Source organism: Drosophila elegans, unplaced genomic scaffold (genome assembly GCF_018152505.1).
Source record: "Drosophila elegans isolate 14027-0461.03 unplaced genomic scaffold, ASM1815250v1 contig_149, whole genome shotgun sequence".
Taxonomy (NCBI): domain Eukaryota; kingdom Metazoa; phylum Arthropoda; class Insecta; order Diptera; family Drosophilidae; genus Drosophila; species Drosophila elegans.
The window spans coordinates 15,388,731-15,410,303 of NW_024545513.1; the positions used below are offsets into that span (position 1 = coordinate 15,388,731).

The window sequence follows — 21,573 nt, forward strand, 5'->3', positions numbered from 1 at the left end:
TCCCATTTTCTTGCTTTTCCTGGCAGGGACAAATTTGCCGTTGCCTAACCCACTAAGACGATGTATGCAAATCTTTGATGTAAGTAATAATTTCCTTCCCGTATGTGGGCGAAAGAAAAAAAAAAAGTGTAAAAAATGTATATGTACGAAAAGCCAACGAAATGGCAGATGAAACTTTGCGATTGTAAATTATGAGCGTGTGAATATTGCTTTTAGCATTTGCGAAAGTTCCGGCACTGATTTGCCAAATTCGCCAAACGTCAGCGGATAAATAATGGGTGGCGGTGGGCGCTTCTACAATGTACATATACCCAAGAAAACTCGCAATCTGTCATGGGTACAAAGTGAGCCAAAACAGGGTTTCAGTGGGCTAAATTATTAATGGAAATTTGGGCAATTATATTTGATTTTGTGAGTCCAATTTATAGCCTAAAATGAGGCTAATCTTCCGTGGAAAAATGATTGCTTTGGGAAAATCCTAAGATCTAAGATAGCATTCTATACTTAGTCCCATCGGATTTAATAATAAGAAAACACCTGTGCCTGCCAACACAAATTCTTCTCAATTTATAGAGTCAAGTACAAACTTAAAAAACACTAAATTATTCAAATCGCCACCAGCAAATATAGGACGAACAAAAGATAGATAGAAGTTGTTATACAATTTCCCTTGAAAAGCATAACTTTTCCAGTAGCGCTGTATATCAAATATACCAAGTTCGTCAATGTAAGCAAAGTTATTCACAGCTGCTGTAGATTTCATTAAGAATAGAATGCGTGAAAGTTTTCCCACAAAACGTAAGCAAAGCAACTGCCATGAAATCAACCACTAACTGGTTTATTTCAAAGCTATGGCCAAAGTGCAATTGAAGAGGTAACCAACAGAAAACGAAATTAATTAAAAATCTCGAGAGTGGTTCATTTAAAAGCTCTCAATTGAACTGATTTTAAGTGGTAAATCAGTGTAGATTTATCGAAGAGATCTAGTGAAAAAGTGAAAGATGTGCTCAATAATAGAATACTTACAAATTAAAAAAGATGTAGTTTTATATTAAAGCAATTACTTTGATTTAAAAGCAAGAAAATGTATTTATAATTTTAACAAGTTTTGTAAAAACGTTAGCCTGTTTTAATAAATGTTTTAAAATATGTTTTTGTATATATTTTATATTAAACACACAGCTGAACATAATAAAACAAAACAATGAAACAAAACTTTCTACCAGACCAAAATGCATACAGAAAGTTGAAAAATACGAGCTGACAAAGCGTAAACGATTAATGAATCCAGCTGGTTCAGATTTAGGCCACTTCCGGAATTCTAGCTTTAGGCCAATCGATTTCGCTGGCTTAAAGCCGAGCTGACTGGCTTTAAAATGCAATTTGGAAACTGCGATCCACTCGAATGCGGGTTTGTTCGACTGCTGTTGTCCATCCACCCCCTCTAGTTTATTACCCACCCCCTTCTCCTCCCCACTCCCCTCCCCTATCGCCATTTTTGCCACCAACTATCCCCCACTGACGATACCAAAACCACCATCTGCCCCTTGCCCGTGGACATTTTCGCACTCGCATAACTTTGACAGCATTTTTGCAGAATTACAATTAACTGCCTAGCCTCGAATGGTTATAGGGGTGAGGGTGGTGGTGGGGAGGGGAAGGGAGGGGAGGGCAGGAGCTGCTGGTTAAGGGGGAGAAAAAACCAGGAGAAGCAGTTGCAGTTGCAGCCTAAAAGCACGCAACCACGCCCACAGGCAAACAATTGATGTAAGTGTGTGTGTGTGTGCGGGAAAGTGATGCCGATTTGAAGATTCTCAAAAATATATTTATTCGATTTTAATTTTTATAATTAAAAATGATATGAAATTCAATTTTAAAGGCAATTTTGGTAAAACAACTAAAACGTTGTATCAAATCAATAGCATTTCGTTTGACCTTTTGCATATATAAAATTTCAATGTGATTAATTATACACTTTTTTACCTAACAAACTAGACGAAAGTTGGTTAAGAAGTTCAATGTGCTTTAAAAATAAATACTTTATTTTTTCTACATTTGATTGTGAAAATCCATTTTAAGGACTTAAAGCATTTGAATGTCTCTTTGTTAAATAAATTAAATTGGCTTTCAAACGGAATAAAAATTAATTACATTTCTGGGAAAATCTGATTAAACACATCAGAATTGTCAGCCAAATCCGGGGATCTCTTTGTTGCCCCGTTTTGGCCGCCTTGTTCAGTTCGATTTGTCATGTTTTTGAAATGGGTCGCCGACATCACTGGCTAAATGTGGGCTGTGAGTGTGGGCCCAAGCAAAATGGGTGTGGGGAAATTTGTTCCATTTTACGCTTTCTACACAAAAACAATAAATCGCTCACAGCATCAACAGCGTCAACTTTCCTAATGCAGCGGGTCGCTGCCTGTTATATGTACGCTGTAGGATGTTGGATGTTGGTTGTTGGTTGTTGGCCGTAGGATGCTGAATGCTGGTCCTCATGGCGAACTGGTAGAATGCTAAAATGGTGAAATGGTGAAATGGTGGATGCAACCGGCGAAACCCCACCAGGATGCCAGCAATTGAGGCTGAAGCCATTTTAACTGCCACTTGAATGGTAACTAAAAAAAAGAATGGGTGGGGGCGGGGGTAAAAAAAAAAAAAAACTAAACTAAATATGTATGCATGTATGTGTGTGTGTTTGTGGGGGGAAAACGAGTCTTCGGGGGCTAAAACTGTAAATTGTAATTTTCAACTTTTAAGTGGCTGCTACGTGTGAGGCTTGCGCTCTCGCTCTTACCCACACCATCTGATGATGATGGAAAATAGAAATGAAAATGAGAATGAAAATGAAAATCAAGGGGCAGATCAACTAACCAACGAACCAACCAACCCACCACCTTTCGCCCACTTCAGTGTTGACAAATGGTTGCATTGTTTGGAAAGTCAGTCAGCACTGGATACTAAGAGTGTTGGTAAATGTAATAAGACGAAGAGTTACCAAACAAACAAAAGGTTTACCATCAGGAAATGCAAATGTTGATCAACAATAAACAGAGAGACTGTTTTGTGCAGTTTACGACCTAAACTATCAATTTCCGGTTGAATTAGAAAATTGCAGTTTCCGTTTTTCAACTGTGACGATTTTTCGGCCAAAAAGATCAGTATTTTTGCCATATCAATGAATATAATGGTTCAATATTGGAATTTCATGCCTTGCTGAACTCGTAATTAAATTCCAAATCTATTGGCAAACATAAATATGAATATTTTTGACACTTTTTCAAAAAAAAAAAAACGTGATGTAACCAAAAATATAATGTTTGTCAAAGAGGGATGAGGTTTGTTTAATTAAGTCATCCAAAACTGTTTTTTTTCTTACTCAAAACTTAGTTTATAGAAATATACAACAAAATACTTCTTAAGTGTTCCAATTTGTATATCGAAAATACCTGTTTTTCGGGAAATATCAATTGAATTAAAAACATTTGCCCATGGGTTTGCTTAGGAAAACCTATTCTGCAATAATTCACACACCACGAAGGCATAACTAAAGATCCCTCCGATTTTTCAGTGCTGGCCAGCACATCCCGGCTGAATCGACGCTGATTGAGTGGGTCAGTGGGCGGGATTGGCCAAGTGAAAGTGAAGTAAACGTGATTGAAATTTTATCTCTGACAAGAAATCGAAAGATATATTTAGCTCCAGCTGTGAGCCAGGTCACCGCCCTCACATTTCGCAACTCAGCCGCAATCTCAACGGTCGTACAAAAAACCCGGGAATCTGGATGAGGATGTGGATGTGGATTTGGGCGGGCAATGTGTGTGTTGCCAATTCAATTCTTCAACGGGTTACCCATTGCGTCGTTAACCGTTACGTCGCCATCTTTCTCCACACTATACACCCCCTTTGACACCCCGATTGCCCCGCCGTTATTTGCATTGAAATGTTGAGTAATTGGAAAACCAATCTGAAGCATCTGCAGTCCTTGTTTAGCATACCTCTGGCACCTTCCTAACCGACCTCGCCGACATTTGTCGGGCAACGCTCGATTTTTCAAACCGAAATCAACGTCGCAGTCGCAGAAGAGGGGAGGGGGCGGGGAGGCACAACCCGAATGGGGGCAATGGGCAATACGATGCAAAGGTGCACCGGCGGAAAAACTACCTCACAAATTGGCCAACAAATATGAAATCTATGATAAATAATATTTAATTACCTTGAGTCAATCCAGCAATCAAGCAGTTATCAATACCAATGCTCAAACCACTGAAATAAAGAAGACAATATTTTAAGAATATTTCATTTCGGCTATTTTAAAATATAAATTGCATTCTTACCTCTTTCAGTAGTTTTTTTCTTTGCTCAAAAAGCAAAGATACATGTTTTTGTAAATGTAGTTTTTGTACTAGCAAAACAAAGTTTCAGAACCTTGGAATGTTTAAACTGTTGTGGTCACGTTTTGGCAAGCAGGTTGCTCTGAAATCAGAAAATTGTTAATCTTTAGCAATATGTTATGTTAAGAATTGAATTATTCTATAAAAAGTCTCATTCGGCAGCTAAAAAAAAAAACAATACTTTCAAATTTTTCCATGATTGTTAGACATACCTTATTTTTTTATACCAAACTGTATGCAAATTTAAAAAAAATCTGATCTTGGGACCATAAAACTCCAGGAAAATAAAATATAAAACATACAATTTGATTTCGCTGTCTTTCATTTGCATTTCTTTCTCTGTATCGATGTGATGGGTGGCTGTGCATTGGGTCGACAGGTTGTTTCGCTCGTGGCGCTTCACTTGCTAAAAATAAATTGTTTTTAAATAGCTCGCATCGCTCGGCACGCCCGTCGGGTGTCTGCTACGGATTGAGATACCCCTTATTTACCCTATGACCTGCGTACCACTCGTATTCCAAAGCCAAAGCCAAAGCCAAAGCAAATGCAAAAGCAACAAAGGAAATGAGCATGGGGAGAAACAACAGAAGGCCAACGGCTGACAAAAGCCAGCAATGAACGCGCTTCCGCTGGAAGCTTCCTCCCCGATTCCTGAACCTATTTGTTACCAATTTTGCAGATATATACAGATATATACATATATATCTACAGATAGTACGTACCAGTTTTCTATCTGCTACAATGAACCCTACATTGTTTTTGTCGCGGAAATTGTCTCAATATGGTGTTGAATTATTGAACACGATTTTGGAAATACGCACGCATAACTCACATTTGTTTGCTGCTCCTTGCTATTTTGTTTTTTTTACAAACGAAAGGAAATTGGAATACAATTTACAATTTTACCAAATCAAAAATGCGTGCCTATTAAACAGCATTTAAATAGCAAATCAATTGTCGGCATTCCTAAAAATTAAATTAGGGAATATTTATAAAACAATTTAAAGCTACTGATAGTTGCTTAATGTTTTTTTCCCACTATAAAAAAATATATAAAATATAGCACTTGGCCGGGTAAAGCATTAATATAAACAATATTAAAATAACTATTATAAAAAAAAACCATTTAAAGCTACTGACATTTGTTTAATGTTTTTTTTTTTTCGCACTATAAAAAAATGTATAAAATATACCACCAGGCCGACTGACTGTTTAGCAGGGTTTGCGGGTATAGCAATGGGGTTTTCCATGGGGGTAACTAGTGCCAACCATATCGCACGGCTGTCCAGGAGTCCGGGTGGCCCCACCAACGTTCCCGCCAAGATTGCTCGGAGTTTTCGGAGTGCTCGGTGGCCTTCGCACACTGCGACCGCGGCTTGCACTCCTCACCGGTTGCGGAGTTTGGGGTTGGGACTGGTTCTGAGTCTGGGTTTGATTACCTACCGAATCCTGGCTAAATATGAGTTCATCGAATGGCCTATAGTTGTCCATGGACCTAAAGCCGTGCAGGGAGGTATCCTGATGGCGGGATTCATGGGCACTGGGGTCCGTGATGGTCTCGAATGGCGGCATCGAAAGGTCCTCGATCATGGGCTGGCCAGAGTTATTGCCACCATCGGGTGGCTTGTTAAACACACGCGTCACCGAAGTTGTGGAGCTCTGAACCGTCACCTCCTTGACCACTTCCGAAGGTCCCTTGGCAGTGTCTTTCAGTATGGACGGAGCACTCTCGTCGGCCAGTTGTTTGCCCGCATCTCGTTTGTGCTCCTGTCGCTTCGACTTGCCCTTATGGCTTTCCGTTCGCGTAGAACTCGGCAATCCGGTGGAGTGAAAGAGGCCCGGCTGACTAGTGTCCCCCACTTTGGAACGAGATCTGGAGAAGGAGGGCTCTGTGATGTCCGCCAGGTTCTCGCTGGGCATGGTCAGCTGATGGCGACGCGGTTGATACGAAACGTCCTCAAAGGTGGGCATTGTTTCATCCTCCAGACAACTGGCATTGCCCTTCTCCCAGGGTGCACTTCTGGAGCTCTGCTGCTGTTGCTGCAATGGCGATGGAGATGAGCACGAACAGTTGGTCGACTGATAGGCGGGAGCACTTTCGTTGGCCAACATCTCGGACGGATAGGAAATGTCCGGCGGACGTCGAGCTATTGATTTAGAAACGTTTCGCGATAATGAATCATTGAGCGGCATGGAAACATCCTCCAAGCACTCGTTTGTAAACTGAGGCAAGTGTCTACTGGCCGTTCGACTGCTCGCAGCAAAACTAGGCGCACTCACATCCTCGAGGCATTCGTTGGTGGTCAGAGGCGTCAAGAGTCGGTGGCTACGACCACCAACTCCACTCCCATTATCCTCCACACACTCGCCGTACTGACTTCGATGCGATAGGCCCGAGGGCATGCTTATGTCCTCCAGGCGAACGCTGTCCATGGCACTTTGGCCGCGTCGTGATGACCCAGAGACGCCGCCCAACGTGGGCATTGTCATGTCCTCCAGGCACTCATTCGTCATCGACATTTGCGCCAGCCTGGGACTTCTACCCCGTGACGCTGGCCAGCCAACGCAGTCAGTATTATTTTGAGACATCAAGATCCTTTGTCTTCGACTCGTTCCCTCGGATGTGCCGCTTACGAAGGACGGTGCACTCACGTCGTTCAGGCACTCACTTGGCATCACAATTTGCCTTCTGGGTGAAGCAAATACCTCCCCATATGATGGCATGGTCATATCATTCAAGCATTCATCGGTCATCATTTCCTGTTTGGGTCTTTGTCTGGGTGTGAGGCTTCTTTCGGTATTTCTCCTAAACGAAGGCATTGAAATGTCCCCAAGACATTCATCAGGAGCAGTTCCAAAAGATGGCATGGTCATGTCATCCAAGCATTCATTGGTCATCATGCCTTGCATGGGTGTGGGGCATCTTCTTCGGGACGATCCTGTATTTTCGCCAACAGAAGCACCAAACGATGGCATGGTCATGTCATCCAAACATTCATTGGTCATCATTGGTGTGGGGCATCTTCTTCTGGACGATCCTGTATTTTCGGCAACAGAAGTACCAAACGATGGCATGGTCATGTCATCCAAACATTCATTGGTCATCATTCCTTGCCTAGATACATGCGTAGGTGTGGGACATCTTCTTCGGGAAGATCCTGTATTTTCGCCAACAGAAGCACCAAACGATGGCATGGTCATGTCATCCAAACATTCATTGGTCATCAATCCTTGCCTAGACAATTGCATAGGTGTGGGGCATCTTCTTCTGGACGATCCTGTATTTTCGGCAACAGAAGTACCAAACGAAGGCATGGTCATGTCATCCAAGCATTCATTGGTCATCATGTGTTGCCTAGACATTTGCTTGGGTGTGGGGCATCTTCTTCTGGACGATCCTCTGCTTTCGCCAAAAGAAGGCATTGAAATGTCCTCAAGACACTCATTTGTAGCTGGACTACGACTTGAAGTGCCAAACGAGGGCATTGTCACATCATCCAAGCATTCCGCGCTCATCTGTTGGGATCTTTGCAATGGCGTAAGACTCTTAACTCTGGACAGTCTTGAATTTCCAACATAGGAAGGCATTGAAATGTCCTCAAGACATTCATTAGTTACAAGTCCACGTCTAGAACTGCCAAACGATGGCATGGTCATGTCATCTAAGCACTCGTTGCTCAGCACTATTCGTCTTGAGCTTTGCATGGGTGTGGGACACCTTCCTCTGGACGATCCTGTATGTTCGTCGTATTGAGGCATGGAGATGTCCTCAAGACACTCATTTGTAGCTGGACTACGACTTGAAGTGCCGAACGAGGGCATTGTCACGTCCGCCAGACATTCATTGGTCATCGCTCCATGTCTTGACCTTTGCACTGACGTCGAGCTTTTTGCCCTAAAGCTCTGCGTATTTTCCGCACACGAAGGCATCGAAATGTCCTCAATGCATTCATTGGTATCAAATCCACGACCAGATCTGATACTTTGAGCCTTTCTGCGGGAAGACCTTCCACTCGGAGATTGCGAGACAACTCCAAACGATGGCATTGTCTGATCATCCAAGCATTCGTTTGTAGTGTATCCTCGGCCAGAGCTGGCAAATGTGGGTGCGGAAATGTCTTGAATATGTCTGGACGGCATCGTTCTTTGTCGTGCACTCTTCGATCTGGATACGCCAGATACTCCTCCATACGAGGGCATAGATACATCCTCTAGGCATTCATTAGTCCTCATGACGGATGGCACGGATGCTTTTTGACGTCGTGAGGTACTTTTCCTCCGCGAAGAACCTGATATTCCACCAAACGAAGGCATTGTCACATCCTCTAGACATTTATTGGAGACTTGACTTTTGCTTAGGTTCTTCCTATTTCGGGGACTCCGTCCAACCGATTTACTTCTTCCCTGGGCAGGTCTACTCACGTCTTCCAAGCACTCACCTCTCCGGGAAACTGCCGAAATGTCGCCAAAGGTGGGCATGCTTACGTTGTCCAGGCACTCGTTGGGCAAACCAGTGATTTGTCTCCTGGATGCATCAGAATTAACTCCAAAGGACGGTGCAGTCATGTCCTCCAAACACTCGCTGGGCATGGTCAACTGTCGGCGTGTGGAGGTCACCGAAACACCACCGAATGATGGCATCGAAATGTCCTCCAAGCACTCGTTCGTCTGCGGACATCTGGTAGAGCTGGCACATGGGTTCTGGGATGGCAACGTTCTTTGTCTTCTACTGGATGCCCGCGAAATGCTCCTTCCAAAAGACGGCGGAGCACTTACATCGTTCAGACACTCGCTCGGCAGGTCCATACGCCTTCGTGATGAAGAAGATGTTCCACAAAGGGAGGGCATGGTCATGTCGTCTAAACACTCGTTGGTCATCAAACGACCTCTTGAACTTGGATCACACAGTGATCTCTGTTGGCGCTTTGGACTTCTGCCTCTGGAAGCAGACGACACTCCGCCAAACGAGGGCATCGATATGTCCTCCAAGCATTCGTTGGTCGTATTGCCTCGTCCCGAACTTGCAAATGACGGTGCCGATATGTCGCCAATATTTTGAGAAGGCATTGTCATCTGCCTTCGCCTGGCACTCTTTCTCCTCGATGCTCCCGGTGTTCCTGCGAACGATGGCATCGATATGTCCTCCAAGCACTCACTTGTACCTCCATATTTGGTGGAGCTCAGAAACGAAGGGGCTGATGTGTCGCAAATATTCTGCTGTCGACTTGATCCTCGAGAACCACTTCTTCTGCCAAAGGAGGGTTCACTGACGTCATTAAGGCACTCACTGGGCAGCGACATTTGCCTTCTGGTGGCACTGGAGACTCCACCAAAGGAAGGCATGGTCATGTCATCCAGACACTCGCTGTTACGTTGTCTTCTCGATGTCCTTTCACTGTAAGCCTGCGGTGGCATGACAATTTCCTCCAGACATTCATTGGTCATGGGATCTCTTTTGAAGCTAACATATATGGGTTCAGAGATGTCGTTAATGTTTTGCATTGACATCGATCTTCTCGGTTGGCGGTGACTTGTGTGTGATGACAGGCGTGATATTCTTCCTAGCGATGGCATGGTCATGTCATCCAAGCATTCATTGGTAGTGGTTTGACCTCGTCGCGAACTAGCGAATGTTGGAGCCGAGATATCGCTTATGTTTCGCGTGTGCCTGGATCTCTGCGTTTGCCTGGGACTTCGACTTCGACTGCGACTTCGGCTCCTGGAAACTTGCGAGACCCCCTGAAATGACGGCATTGATATGTCCTCCAGGCATTCATTGGTGGTTCGAACCTTGGTCGAGTTGGCAAACGAGGGCGCCGATATGTCGCACAGATTCTGTGAGGGCATCGATACCAGACGCTGCCTTCTGGGACTAAGTCTTCGAGATCTACTCCGTTCGAATGAAGGCTGGCTCACATCCTCAAGGCATTCGCTTGGCATCGTCTGCTGTCTTCGTGATCCCTCCGAGATATACGACATATACGGCATGGTCTCGTTCTCCAAACATGAACGATACGAATTCGTACCGAGTGTTTCAAAAGCGGGCATTGTCTCGTTATCCAAAATGTCCAGGCATTCATTTGGCAGCGATGCCTCGTGATAGGAGGGCATTGACTCATCCATCAGGTTCTCAGATCGGTTGGCCAACGAGAAGTTGAGACGACGTCCCGGTTCTGCGCCTAAACCATTGGGGGTGCAATCCAGCGATGAGGTATTCGAAACAGTCGTCTCGTCAATGTGGCTGGTGATGTGGCCACTTGGATCGCGATGGGTGTATGTCCTGCGTCGCGTTGTCTGTGTGATAAGTCTATCATTAAAATAAAAACCTAAAAAAACATTTAACTTAAATTACCTGTTGGCGGAGTTGATTCGGCCGATTTATTTGCTCTCTAATACTCCTAAAGCGATCCAGAATCTCACCATACACATCGTCCGCGTGGCTCAGTGTCCCATTGGTGGGCATGGTCTTGGAATCATCGCACATACTCGGAGCGGAGACATCGGCCAGAAACTCTCCCCGTAAATCGGACATCTGTGACGGCATGCTTAGATCGAATCCCGGTGCGGACATGTCCGCCAGGCACTCATCCGGCAAATTGCTCAGGTTGATTCTCGTGTCATACGGCTGACGACGTGGCTGAGCCTGGCGAAAGGTTTCCATGGCTGCCGCATCCGTTTCATCTGTGATTAGAATGATTTCACTTGGCAAACATTGCAAAAGCACCGAAAACAAGTTTAAAAGATTAAGTAAACATCTAGGAGAAGGAGATATCTCCGACCCTAAAAAATATATTTTATGCCCAATTTTTGGATTTTTGATAAGGGGGTACATCATCATTTTTTACAGAAATTTGAAAATCTAAAAAATTTTAACTGTGAATGCCATTCGATTGGAATGCCATTCAATTAAATTTATGAAATATATACTATACCTATATATCACACAATAAAATATCATTAAATTAATAAGTTTTAGAAAATAAATATAAAAAAAGTATTTCAAACTGCAATTATTCTCATTATTTCTTTACTTTACCAAATGACAATTGAATTTTGTCGACTATTTTGGTTTCATAATAAATTTGTTGTTAAAATTCAAAAACTCACAGGTCATGTCGCGGAACATCCGTGGATGGCGCCATTCCTCGTTGGTCGTCAGCCCGAAGTCACTTGGATCGTATCGGTGTGTCCGACCACGAAATCCCGGTCGCAAATGCTCCGGAGTGCTAGCCAGATCGGGACACCGTGCCATCTGTATGTTCCTGCTACTTCTTAAAAAAACAAATACTCCTTTAAGATCAAATCAAATGAAAGGCACATGATTCAGTCACCTATTGATGCACTCCACAGACCCATTTGGACCGATTTGCCTCCTGTCGCTGCTACGAAAATCCACAATTTAACACAAGACACGCCAATTACAAGTGCAACTCACCTCATCCTTCTGCTACTTCTGCTACCCGATGCTAGTCAATGTGGCTCGGCATTCAGCCTGGTTTGGAATATCTAGTTCCGAATCGGAGGGAAAGTGTGTGAGATGTGTCGTCTGGGTCTGAAAATGTAGAAAATTGTGGGAAAATCAATAGACCAGTAGGTCAGTGGCTGCTCCGATTCGTCGATGCCATCCCATTTCCATTTCCATTTCCACTTCCACTTCCATTCGCACTTTTTTGCACCCAGACAGACTGGCAAAGTGTGTCAAGCATCCGTGACTCTATTTCTTATCCAATTAAACAATTATGGAGATCTCATTAACGCAGGTTGTTTGAGAAGCGCAGAGAGGGGCTTGTTTTTTGTTTTTGTTTTTTTTTCTTTTTTTTTTCCTTTACTTGACTTGACAACCACTTCCGTTGGCTCTTTCCTTTTCTTTTTGGATAAGGCAAAGCAAAGCAGATGCAATTAGCGGGCACATAGTTTTTCATCCGGATCTCCTTGGGCTTCATTGAGTTTTGATAGAGGGGGAGTGGGGATGGGGATGGAGAGGCTATCCATCGAGGACAGCAGATAGAACGCAAGGTGTTCGCGCAAAGTCGTCACACGAAACCGCTTTCATTTCCGCCAAACACAATTGCATCATTAGCGATGCAATCTCCGTTACTTAACGTAACCGCAACATGCCGGAAATGAAATCCGAGTCAAGCTGGTGATGCTTCTGCTGCTGCTGCTGCTGCTTCTGCTGCTGCTACTACTACTGCTACTGCTCCGCTCGCTAAACTTTCGACACGGTGAACGACTCGACAAGTGCGGCAGGCCAGGAATGCAGGGAATGCCGGGGAAAGCCGGGAAACCTGGCAAAAAGCTGGGAAAGCCGTCGCCGGATAAAGAGGACGCTGCTCGTCGTCCGCCGCCAAGCACAAGGAAATATGACGTCGCCGTGTGGCATACGAATCGTCAAAGGGGATTGCGATAAGAATGAAGGACCCTTTTGCCAAACGGAAAGCAAACGGAATGATGCTGCTGCGCTGAAATAATCGAATATAGCCAGGTCCTGCGGTGCGCTACCATTTCAGTTTGCGTTTGCGTTTGGGTTTGGATTTGGGTTTCGGTTTGAGTTTGGGTTTGTGGCCAGCGATTACGCCGAGCCGCTTCACTTGGCTGGGGGTTGAAGTTTAATGGAACCGGAGCTGAAGACATGGAGTTGAAACAGGTCCTGCGGCGTCAGCCACCTCCAAATATTTGACTTGCGCTCGGAAAAACCCAAACATGCGAGGGCTATTTCATCACTAGTTAAGACTGCAAAACCAGTGGAAAATATGGCTCAGAAAATTCCAAAGTTTTATTTGTTTATTTATCCTTAAGCTTTCAAAACACCTAAACAATGTATGGCAGTTCATCAATTTGATTTCATATTAGTTTGCTTGAATTAAATATTTAATATTTTATAGATATTTAATGAACATGTTGCCTCCTTTAAGTTGAAACCAATTTTTTATAACAGGGCGGCGTTAACTGCTCTGCAGTTTTGTTGCTTAATAACTTTCGAAAACATTCATGCAGAAAAACTTGTTATATACCAAAAGTAAAAAGGTAAACACAAATCTGTTTTGCCGTTTTTTAATAATTTGCAAAACAGGAACAAAAAAGAGCAAGTAAGGTGTCATATGACATATGTCATATGTCAACTGTGTCAACAAAATTATATTTTTATTAAAATGAGTAGCAAAACAATTTAATATTTCACTTTCACCGCCCTTTTCTCCTGAAAGAAATGGAAGAAAATTGAACTGAAAAAAGATTTAAAACAGCTATGTACTGAATATCTTCTATGTCGCCACTCGGGTGGAATTTGCGAGGGTGCAGTGAATGCAGCTAGCAATCAACTGCCGCTCCAGCAGCCGCGTATTTGCATACGCCCCATGTCCTGCCACCTGTCCCTCCTGTTCCCTTCTGTTCATCTTGTCCATCCTGTCCCACTCAACTGACAAAACGCAGGGCGAAGCTACCGTGCTGTCACTTTTCGCACCGCTTTGTCCCGCATTAATGCGCATATTAAAATGGACGCAGGCGAAGGCATGCAAAACTAATGCCAGTCGCTGGCTCGGCCATAAGCCCAGAAACTTGATATTCATATGAGGTGGGAGTGCACAGAAGAAAAAATATGCACCTACAACTAAACAACAACAAATATTCGCTTGCAATTATTAATTATACATATGTTATCTTTCAGTAATCCAATTTTATCCTAAATATAATTAAAAATATTAGAACTACGATTGTAGATCTGGTAACTAAACGAATAAATGAACCCCAAAAAGAATTATTTTGTAGCAAATGAACCGATTTCTATTAATGTAAGTATCAAAACTAAAGCAACAAAAACAACATAATAGCTTACTTGAATAAATACTATATGTAAATATATATAAGTATATAGCTAATACAAGAATATACAATATATAATCAAATAGAATGCACTTGTAAAATAAACAAACATATTGAAATCAAAAAATTAAATCAAAATAATTAAAGAATCAATGCTAATCAGGAATAATAATGAAATACTATCAAAAACCAAATGCTATTAGCCTATGGTTATATAAGAATTCCTCTTAATTACTGAATTTGTGAAAAATAATGTATGGAAATAACAAATAACTAAAAATATTGTAGATAGCAACTTTCCATAAAAAAAAAACAAATCATTGAACCATCCATATTTTCTCTGAGCTTGGTTTTGAACTACCAAAAGCAGGAGTAGGAGCTGCACAAAAGGATTGCTGGCGACTGCCTCAAGGCTACAGACGGCTTTTCTCCCCCAAAGTTCGGGGAACGTTTAGCTAGCTTACTTTCCAATTTGTTGGCCAAGACGGTGGATGGGGTTTGAAAGAATTCAGGGTAGGGAATGTGGATGGGAATGGGAATGGGGATGGGGCTTTGGCAGATGTGCTTAACGGTTTGAGAGCACGGACCCATCATAATGCAATGGAACGGCACCCACATTAGGGACTTGGGTGGACTGACTTGGGTGGGGCGAAAATGGCCACACACGCGGTCATATGGGAAGCGATTAGCGCGAGTTTATCAAGGGCTCCTTGCCTGCTTTCTCCTTGCTCCTCGCTCCTTTCTTCTTTCTCCGTTCGGCCCCATTGAAACCGCAAAGCCACAAGCACCGCAGCTTCATCAAAGCAACATTATGTGTGCATACTATATACATATATATATGCACAAACAGCAGGCAGTGGCTATTTAGCCATTATCAAAGCAAAAGGCCACTTGTTCTACTCGCTGGCAATCAGGAAATAACACCGAATCAATAACTGCCAAGTCTGGGATTCAACAAACACACAATTACTCTTTGACAGCGAAAAGGGAAGGGGTTGAAGTACCAAGTGGGTAATTTTCAAGGGGACAAAATTAATTCCCTGTATTTCAAGCAAAGTGGGAAATATAAAAGAACCAGGAATATACTCGAAAAAAACATAGAAAACAATTCAATTAAATCCCTATGTTAATATTGGGACAAGTGGCGCCACGCAGCGCTAAAATGGAGAAACACAGCGCTTAAGCTTTTTATTCGAACTTTGAGAACTTTAAAACTAACATTATTCGTTTATAATTTCGCAACAGTTCATTTTTTCATATGTTAAGGTTTTTAAATATATGATGTGGTAAGTAAAAGTAAGTAAAAAAGTAAGTAAATTCCCAGTAGTTTGAACTGTCTAGTATATTACATTTTAATAGAATTTTATGACAGTGTGTTTTAGGTAATTTAAAAATTTTTAACTGCGCTTATCTTTTTTTATTGTCTTGACATAACTTTGAGCAAAGTATCTTCTTCAAAAAAGACTTTATTTTAATTTATTTCTAGTTTATGTTTAAAAATCAAAAACTTTAAAGTTTACATAAATACAAGAAACAGATGTATGCATTTTGTTTTGTAAATAAGCTTTTTAAAACACATTTGTAAATTTAAAATAGAATAAATTTAAACAATAAAAATAGTGTTTATTTTATTAAAAATGAAAATCTTCCACGAACTGCAAATAAAGATTATTTATAAAATCATAATTGAAAAAATAAATCGCCATATTGATCCTCTTCGGTCAGTCTATGCATTTCCCACTTGATTTTTAAATTTTAAATTTGTATGATATTCCTTAAAAATAACAAAATTTAAAAAGCAATCATTATTTTGTGACTTTCAAAATAAAACTGCAGCTTTTAAAGCTCTGTAGGTTGATTTGTGTATTTCATAGTTATTTTTTTCACTTCCCAATATGTCGACGAAAGGTGGGCTTCACTGTGTCAGCCAACATGATTGTTCTGTGGGATCAGAAATGATTCATTGTGCATGGCCAGAGCTTAGGGTAAACTTTGAATACCCGCCCCGAAACAAATTGTAAAAGTGGGGACAGTCGTCCACTTACGTGGAATTCGCTGGAGGTGGCTCGTCGCCATCCCTCGTCGGATCGGTTGTCTAGGCAACTCTTCGGGGAACTCTGGCCAAAACATTGAACTCACTGCCCCGTTGCCCGTGACGACTACCTGTCGCAGTCAGCTGTCCGCCGGTGGCAGGTAAATAAACAAGAACTTTTGTCGCCCTGAAAACACTTGCAGCGCACACACAACACACAACACAGAGCACAGAACACACAACACAGAACACAAAACACAAAACATTGTAAAAAGATTCGCGAGACAAACAAAGACCGCTCGAAATGGCCGTGTGTTAGATGGGTTTGCTGTGCGCCAAGCTGCGCGGCTGCTGTTGGCGAGCATCCTGGCCAGCGGAGATGGAGGAATTCCAGGTGCTGATCCTGGGCCCCGCGGCCAGTGGCAAAACGGAGCTGGGCCATCGCCTGAGCAGATCTCCAAGAGCCTCGGACGACCAGGAGGCCACCAATGGAGTGCGTTGCTATCGTCTTTCGTTGCCGGACCATGCGGTCGAACTGCAACTGACCGAAGTGGGTGGCAATGCGGAGATGCAGCGCCTGTGGCAGCACTACCATGCCACCTCGCATGCCCTTATATACTGCTTCGATCTGGGTGCGGATCCGGTGGAGCTGCAGGCCACATTTACGTTGCTAAGCGATTGCCTACTTGGCACCCAGCTGGCCGGCAAACCAGTGCTCCTGGTGGCCTCCCGCCACCGCGACGGTGTCCAGCTGTACGACGTGGAGTATGCCTTCGCTCTGGAGGAGCTGGCCCAGTCCTGCGGATGTCCTCTGCTCATCTGTCACATGGACGATGCCGACGATCTGCAGCGGGGACTGCGATGGCTCGTCCATCAGCTGCTGGCCAGGAAATCGCAGCTGGAGCAGCGCATTCGATACGATGTCAATATGCAGGTGAGGCCATAACTCATCAGTGATGGGATACACACTCCGAGCACTCGCAAATCGTTAGGAAATACCCTGAATTAAAAATAATCTCAGACTTTTGGTTCATCTAAATACGATCATAATCATTGCATTACCTATTTGTAATAATTGTTGCTTACAAAAATTAGTTAACTATAAATCTCTAAAATGTTCCCTTGTTTTAAAACACCTAAGAGTTTATCTTATATATCGATTTTGTATATTTGTTAAGCTTATAGTAACTATTTATTTTTATAATAAGGTTCCTATTGAACTTCTCAATTGATTTTTAGACAAACAATCAGAAATTATATAATCTAAAATATAATATTCATTGAACAGGAACATAAAGTATAATTACTTGTAAAAATTGTGACTAGAATGCTAGAGATAACTTTGCATCATTAATTTTTCTAAATATTAATTAATTAATATACGTTAATCCATAGGTTTGGCAGCGTCGAAAGCGATCGCTTTTATCCAGCGGTAAATTAGCTCAAGTTCATGGACAGCGTTTTCGGCGGCAGGTCAGAAAGGTGAGTTCCCTACTTGCAAATTGAGAAACTGATTCATTTCTTATATTTTATTCAATATAGATAATGCCGGCAATACAAGGATTCGGAGGCACGACGATGCGTCCCAGAACAGCTCCGCCGAATATATTTGTTGTGAATTCGCAACTGGAGGAAAGTCACACAGTTTAGCAAAAGTGATCGAGAGCGCATTTAAAGTGCCAAAAACCATTGTAGTGTTTACCAGAGGCTACTTTTGCCATACTTAGACTTTAAGCCATTAATCAAGTTTAATAACTGTGACAAAGCTAAGTCTAATTAAATGTGAATTTTTTTTGTTAGCAGTAAAATGCCTGATTTTTTTCCTACCATCTAAGCGAGTTTTACAAGGTATGACATTTCGAATTTGATTTAAAAACATTAATTTCTCATATTTTTTGTAAGAGGTTATCGTACATCCTGTTTTAGAGAAAATTTTAGAATTACATTTTTCTAGAAGTGAACGCCAACAGATTTAAAATTCAATGGCGAGTTCAACAAGGTATTCCTAATGTTCAAGCATTATTTCCTAGGACTTTTATAAATATTTATTTAAAGATATTTTAAAGAGTTTTTTTTTGTTTTACCTTTGTCCAAATTCTTTAGATTTCCTTTGGTATACTTTAAGCCTCATTTGTTTGTTCAACAATTTTAAGTGCTTAAAAGCGACCTTTAATGTTGTAACTTTATAGTTTTTTTAAGCTGTCCATAACAATTAGTTGTATCGAAGTTCGCAATTTACACATCCATGTGAAACACAAAACTCACAATTTCAATGACAGAAATAAGCAATAATTGTGAATTCCAGCACCACAAATTCGAGTTGGGCACATTTGTCATTGAATAATGCAACATAACTACACATGCCACGAGTTGGAGTGTGTGTGTGTGTGTGTGTTTGTTTGCAGGCACTGTTTGCCTGTCAGTTCGCATCGAACAGAAGTTAATCAATTGGCCTGGTAAGCGAGGAATTATGCATTTCGCACATTTTATGACGAGCCCTCTGGCTCTGTCCGTTGTCAGCTTTAATTAACAATTACAAGTTGGCCCAAGTGGACTGGCTTAGGAGTCTGCCATTGTGTGGCGTTTTAAATTACATTTCTTCAAGGCCTTGGCTAATTACAGTAATGGTCATAATAATAGCACTAAGAATGCCTAGGAATTTTCTTTTTACTTATTGGCACATTGTTTTTAGCTTTCAAAGCAATGTTTTGGACTAGGACATTTACTTTTGTAATTTTGTTATTATTTTATGCAATATATTGTTGCTTTTTTAAAGCAATTATTGAGTGCCATACTTCTAAAGTAAATAACCGATTTAAAATTTAACATTTTTTAAAGGCTTTGTCTAATTACATAAAAATATCACTAAGAATGGCGAGGAATTTTCTTTTTGATTGTTAGCCCATGGTTTTTTGTTTGCATTTTTTTATGCAAAATATTGTTGCTTTTTTAAAGAAATTATTGAGTGCAATTCTTGTGAAGTAAATAACCGATTTAAAGTTTAACGGGCTTAGATATTTAGGCTCTTAAATGCACAAAGTAAATCTTCTCGAATTATATGTGCCATTATTTAGACCGCAGCTGTACCAAAGTAAGTATGCAAAAAGGCATCGTTTTCGAACAGATTCTGGCCAGACATCCTGATGGGATATGGACGTGGTCGTGGTTGTGGATGAGGATGAGGAGTGGGTGGTGGGTGGTGGGTAGAATGTCAGCCAGTCGATGATGTATTGCCAAACACCAATAAGCAAACCACAAGGAGGAATACACACACACACACACACACACACTGGGTATCGAGGAGGCGGGTGAAATCAAACAATTACCAATACACTGACATCGATTCCCAGTCGCCGGCGAGGGGATGATGAGGGGTATGCAGGATGCAGGATTCAGGATTGAGGATTGAGGATTCAGGACTCGAAACGGTGGCATGGTGGGATGGGAAAAGCAGCGGAGAGATGGTGACATTGATGATTGCGGCTCGTCGGCGTCTGGAGACGCCGGAACGTGTGCTTGTAATAATCCCCCGACGCACAACTTCGGCAGAAACTATAGCACTTGTTCATCGGAATTTGTTCTGTTCGATATAAAATTAATACATTGGCGAATTATGATTATTGGAACCTTGGCGGAATTTGTTTTCCAAGAATAATTGAAACCTATGATTGTCCATATTAATAAGCATTTTGTATCGAATTAACACAACTGAAACCGCAGAAATCTGCAATTTGTTTTAAAAAGAATACCGTAAATAATAATAATAATAATAATTATCTTTGAATTAAAAATCTGATTTGAGATTTTTTTTGTGCACTAGTAACGAAGAAATACTTAAGATCTCCTATAAATGTGACCGCTGCTGTTGCACCACCCACTGCTGCAGTTTACCCAAACTCCCAGGACCACACACACACACACACACATAGACACACACCAACGCAAACGCACATGGACAAGGAAACCCATACCAGCTCACTTTACCTCACCGCACCCAAACACCCAAACAAACATGTGTCGCCGTGTGTTGTAGCGAAAAGTGTAAAATAAGCATCAATCATCGCTTATTCGAGTTGTCATCAATCACACACACGCTGCACACACACACACTCTTGAAGGATACGCTGCGGTGACACCAACGGCAACAACAACAGCACCAAAAACAGGAACAACTGAAAGAGGATAGCCCACACCGTTATCCTAGGTGGTTAGTTTTTGAGACCGAGGCATATGGATCTGCAAATTTGCAACCCCCACACCACCAGTGATGCTTATATCCTGACAGTTGCGTTTACAACCCATAGCTAGTCATTTATTTCTAGCACTTTTAACGAGGATCTACGGCCAGGATCATAAGAATCAGTTGTGTCAAGGGTGATAGTTAAGGTTGACAAAAGAATCTTCTACAAATTCATTTAAAATTTGTATTTATTCTTGAGCTCGGATTTTTAATTCGTGGTGGGACTGAAATTTTTTGAAATATAAAACATAATATATAAATTCAGAAATTAAATACATACTAACATTCAATTATAATATGCAATCGAACATTTTCATTAATTTATTTCAAGGTAAAACAAATTTTTCATTTAGCAAAATATTTGAAAATATAAAAAAAATTTCAAAGGAAATTGTAGAATCCCTAGGTCTGAATAGAGAACATAGTGCTTACTCTTCTTTTATTGTACTGTATATTGTATATAATTATCTATTCTAGAATTCGGTAAGCACCGAAAAGTGTTTATTAAAAGAACTGCATAAATGGAAATGCTTTTAATATTAATAAATTTGCTCACAAATCTCGGAATTGTTATATTTAATAAAGGGAATTTTTGCAAAGTTTTCTGAATATCTAATATTCCCTAGAAGTGCCGTGCATCTGGCTAAAATAAAAGTCGCACTTTTCCCAGCACTGTTAGCCTCCGGCAGCCGTTCGCGATATCCTTCCGGTCATTGTCCTCCGAGAGGCATTCCTAATCCGGTTCGCAGGGCGAGTTATTAAATCATCAGGTTGCACGATCGCGCCTGTCACATGTCTGTCAACAGTCATCTGTCGACGGCGCTCGAAAACGCGTAACCAAATATCCGAATATCCAAATACCAAAATACCCAAGCACCCTCATCAAGGGTTATTCTCGACTGCTGCGTGCGCCAAGGCGTAAAATAAAGATTTAATCGGCATTTATGGACATTTTGCAGACTTTTTACGATTATGCGTTCGTATGACGGCAGGCAAACGAGTTGTCAAACAAGCCCAAAAGGAGTTACTTCCCTTCCCTTGAGGGAGTGAACGACGATAGCGCGAAGTGGATTGCCTAAAGAGTAAAT

At 41.7% G+C, this 21,573-nt stretch overlaps 2 protein-coding genes across 3 annotated transcripts in view; one reads left to right on the top strand and one right to left on the bottom strand.

The window, feature by feature from the left end:
- LOC108137761 overlaps positions 1-21,573 on the bottom strand; it is an 89,333-nt gene that overhangs the window by 17,165 nt on the left and 50,595 nt on the right. The window contains exons 6-12 of one of the 2 annotated variants that reach the window (XM_041709471.1): positions 11,827-11,943; positions 11,723-11,773; positions 11,499-11,662; positions 10,744-11,072; positions 5,835-10,685; positions 4,335-4,473; positions 4,214-4,263 (exon numbers count right to left, since the gene is read on the bottom strand). In XM_041709471.1, the coding sequence (XP_041565405.1) occupies positions 4,450-4,473; positions 5,835-10,685; positions 10,744-11,072; positions 11,499-11,662; positions 11,723-11,773; positions 11,827-11,831 (5,424 nt within the window). In that variant the 5' untranslated portion in view covers positions 11,832-11,943 and the 3' untranslated portion in view covers positions 4,214-4,263; positions 4,335-4,449. Of the gene's footprint in view, positions 1-4,213; positions 4,264-4,334; positions 4,474-5,584; positions 10,686-10,743; positions 11,073-11,498; positions 11,663-11,722; positions 11,774-11,826; positions 11,959-21,573 lie in introns of those variants that run through there. The other variant, XM_041709468.1, reaches the window with a different exon arrangement.
- Positions 16,565-17,751, top strand: LOC108137574. Its single transcript, XM_017259300.1, has 2 exons — positions 16,565-17,179; positions 17,641-17,751. The coding sequence occupies exons 1-2, from the start codon at positions 16,565-16,567 to the stop codon at positions 17,749-17,751; spliced, it is 726 nt and encodes a 241-aa protein (XP_017114789.1).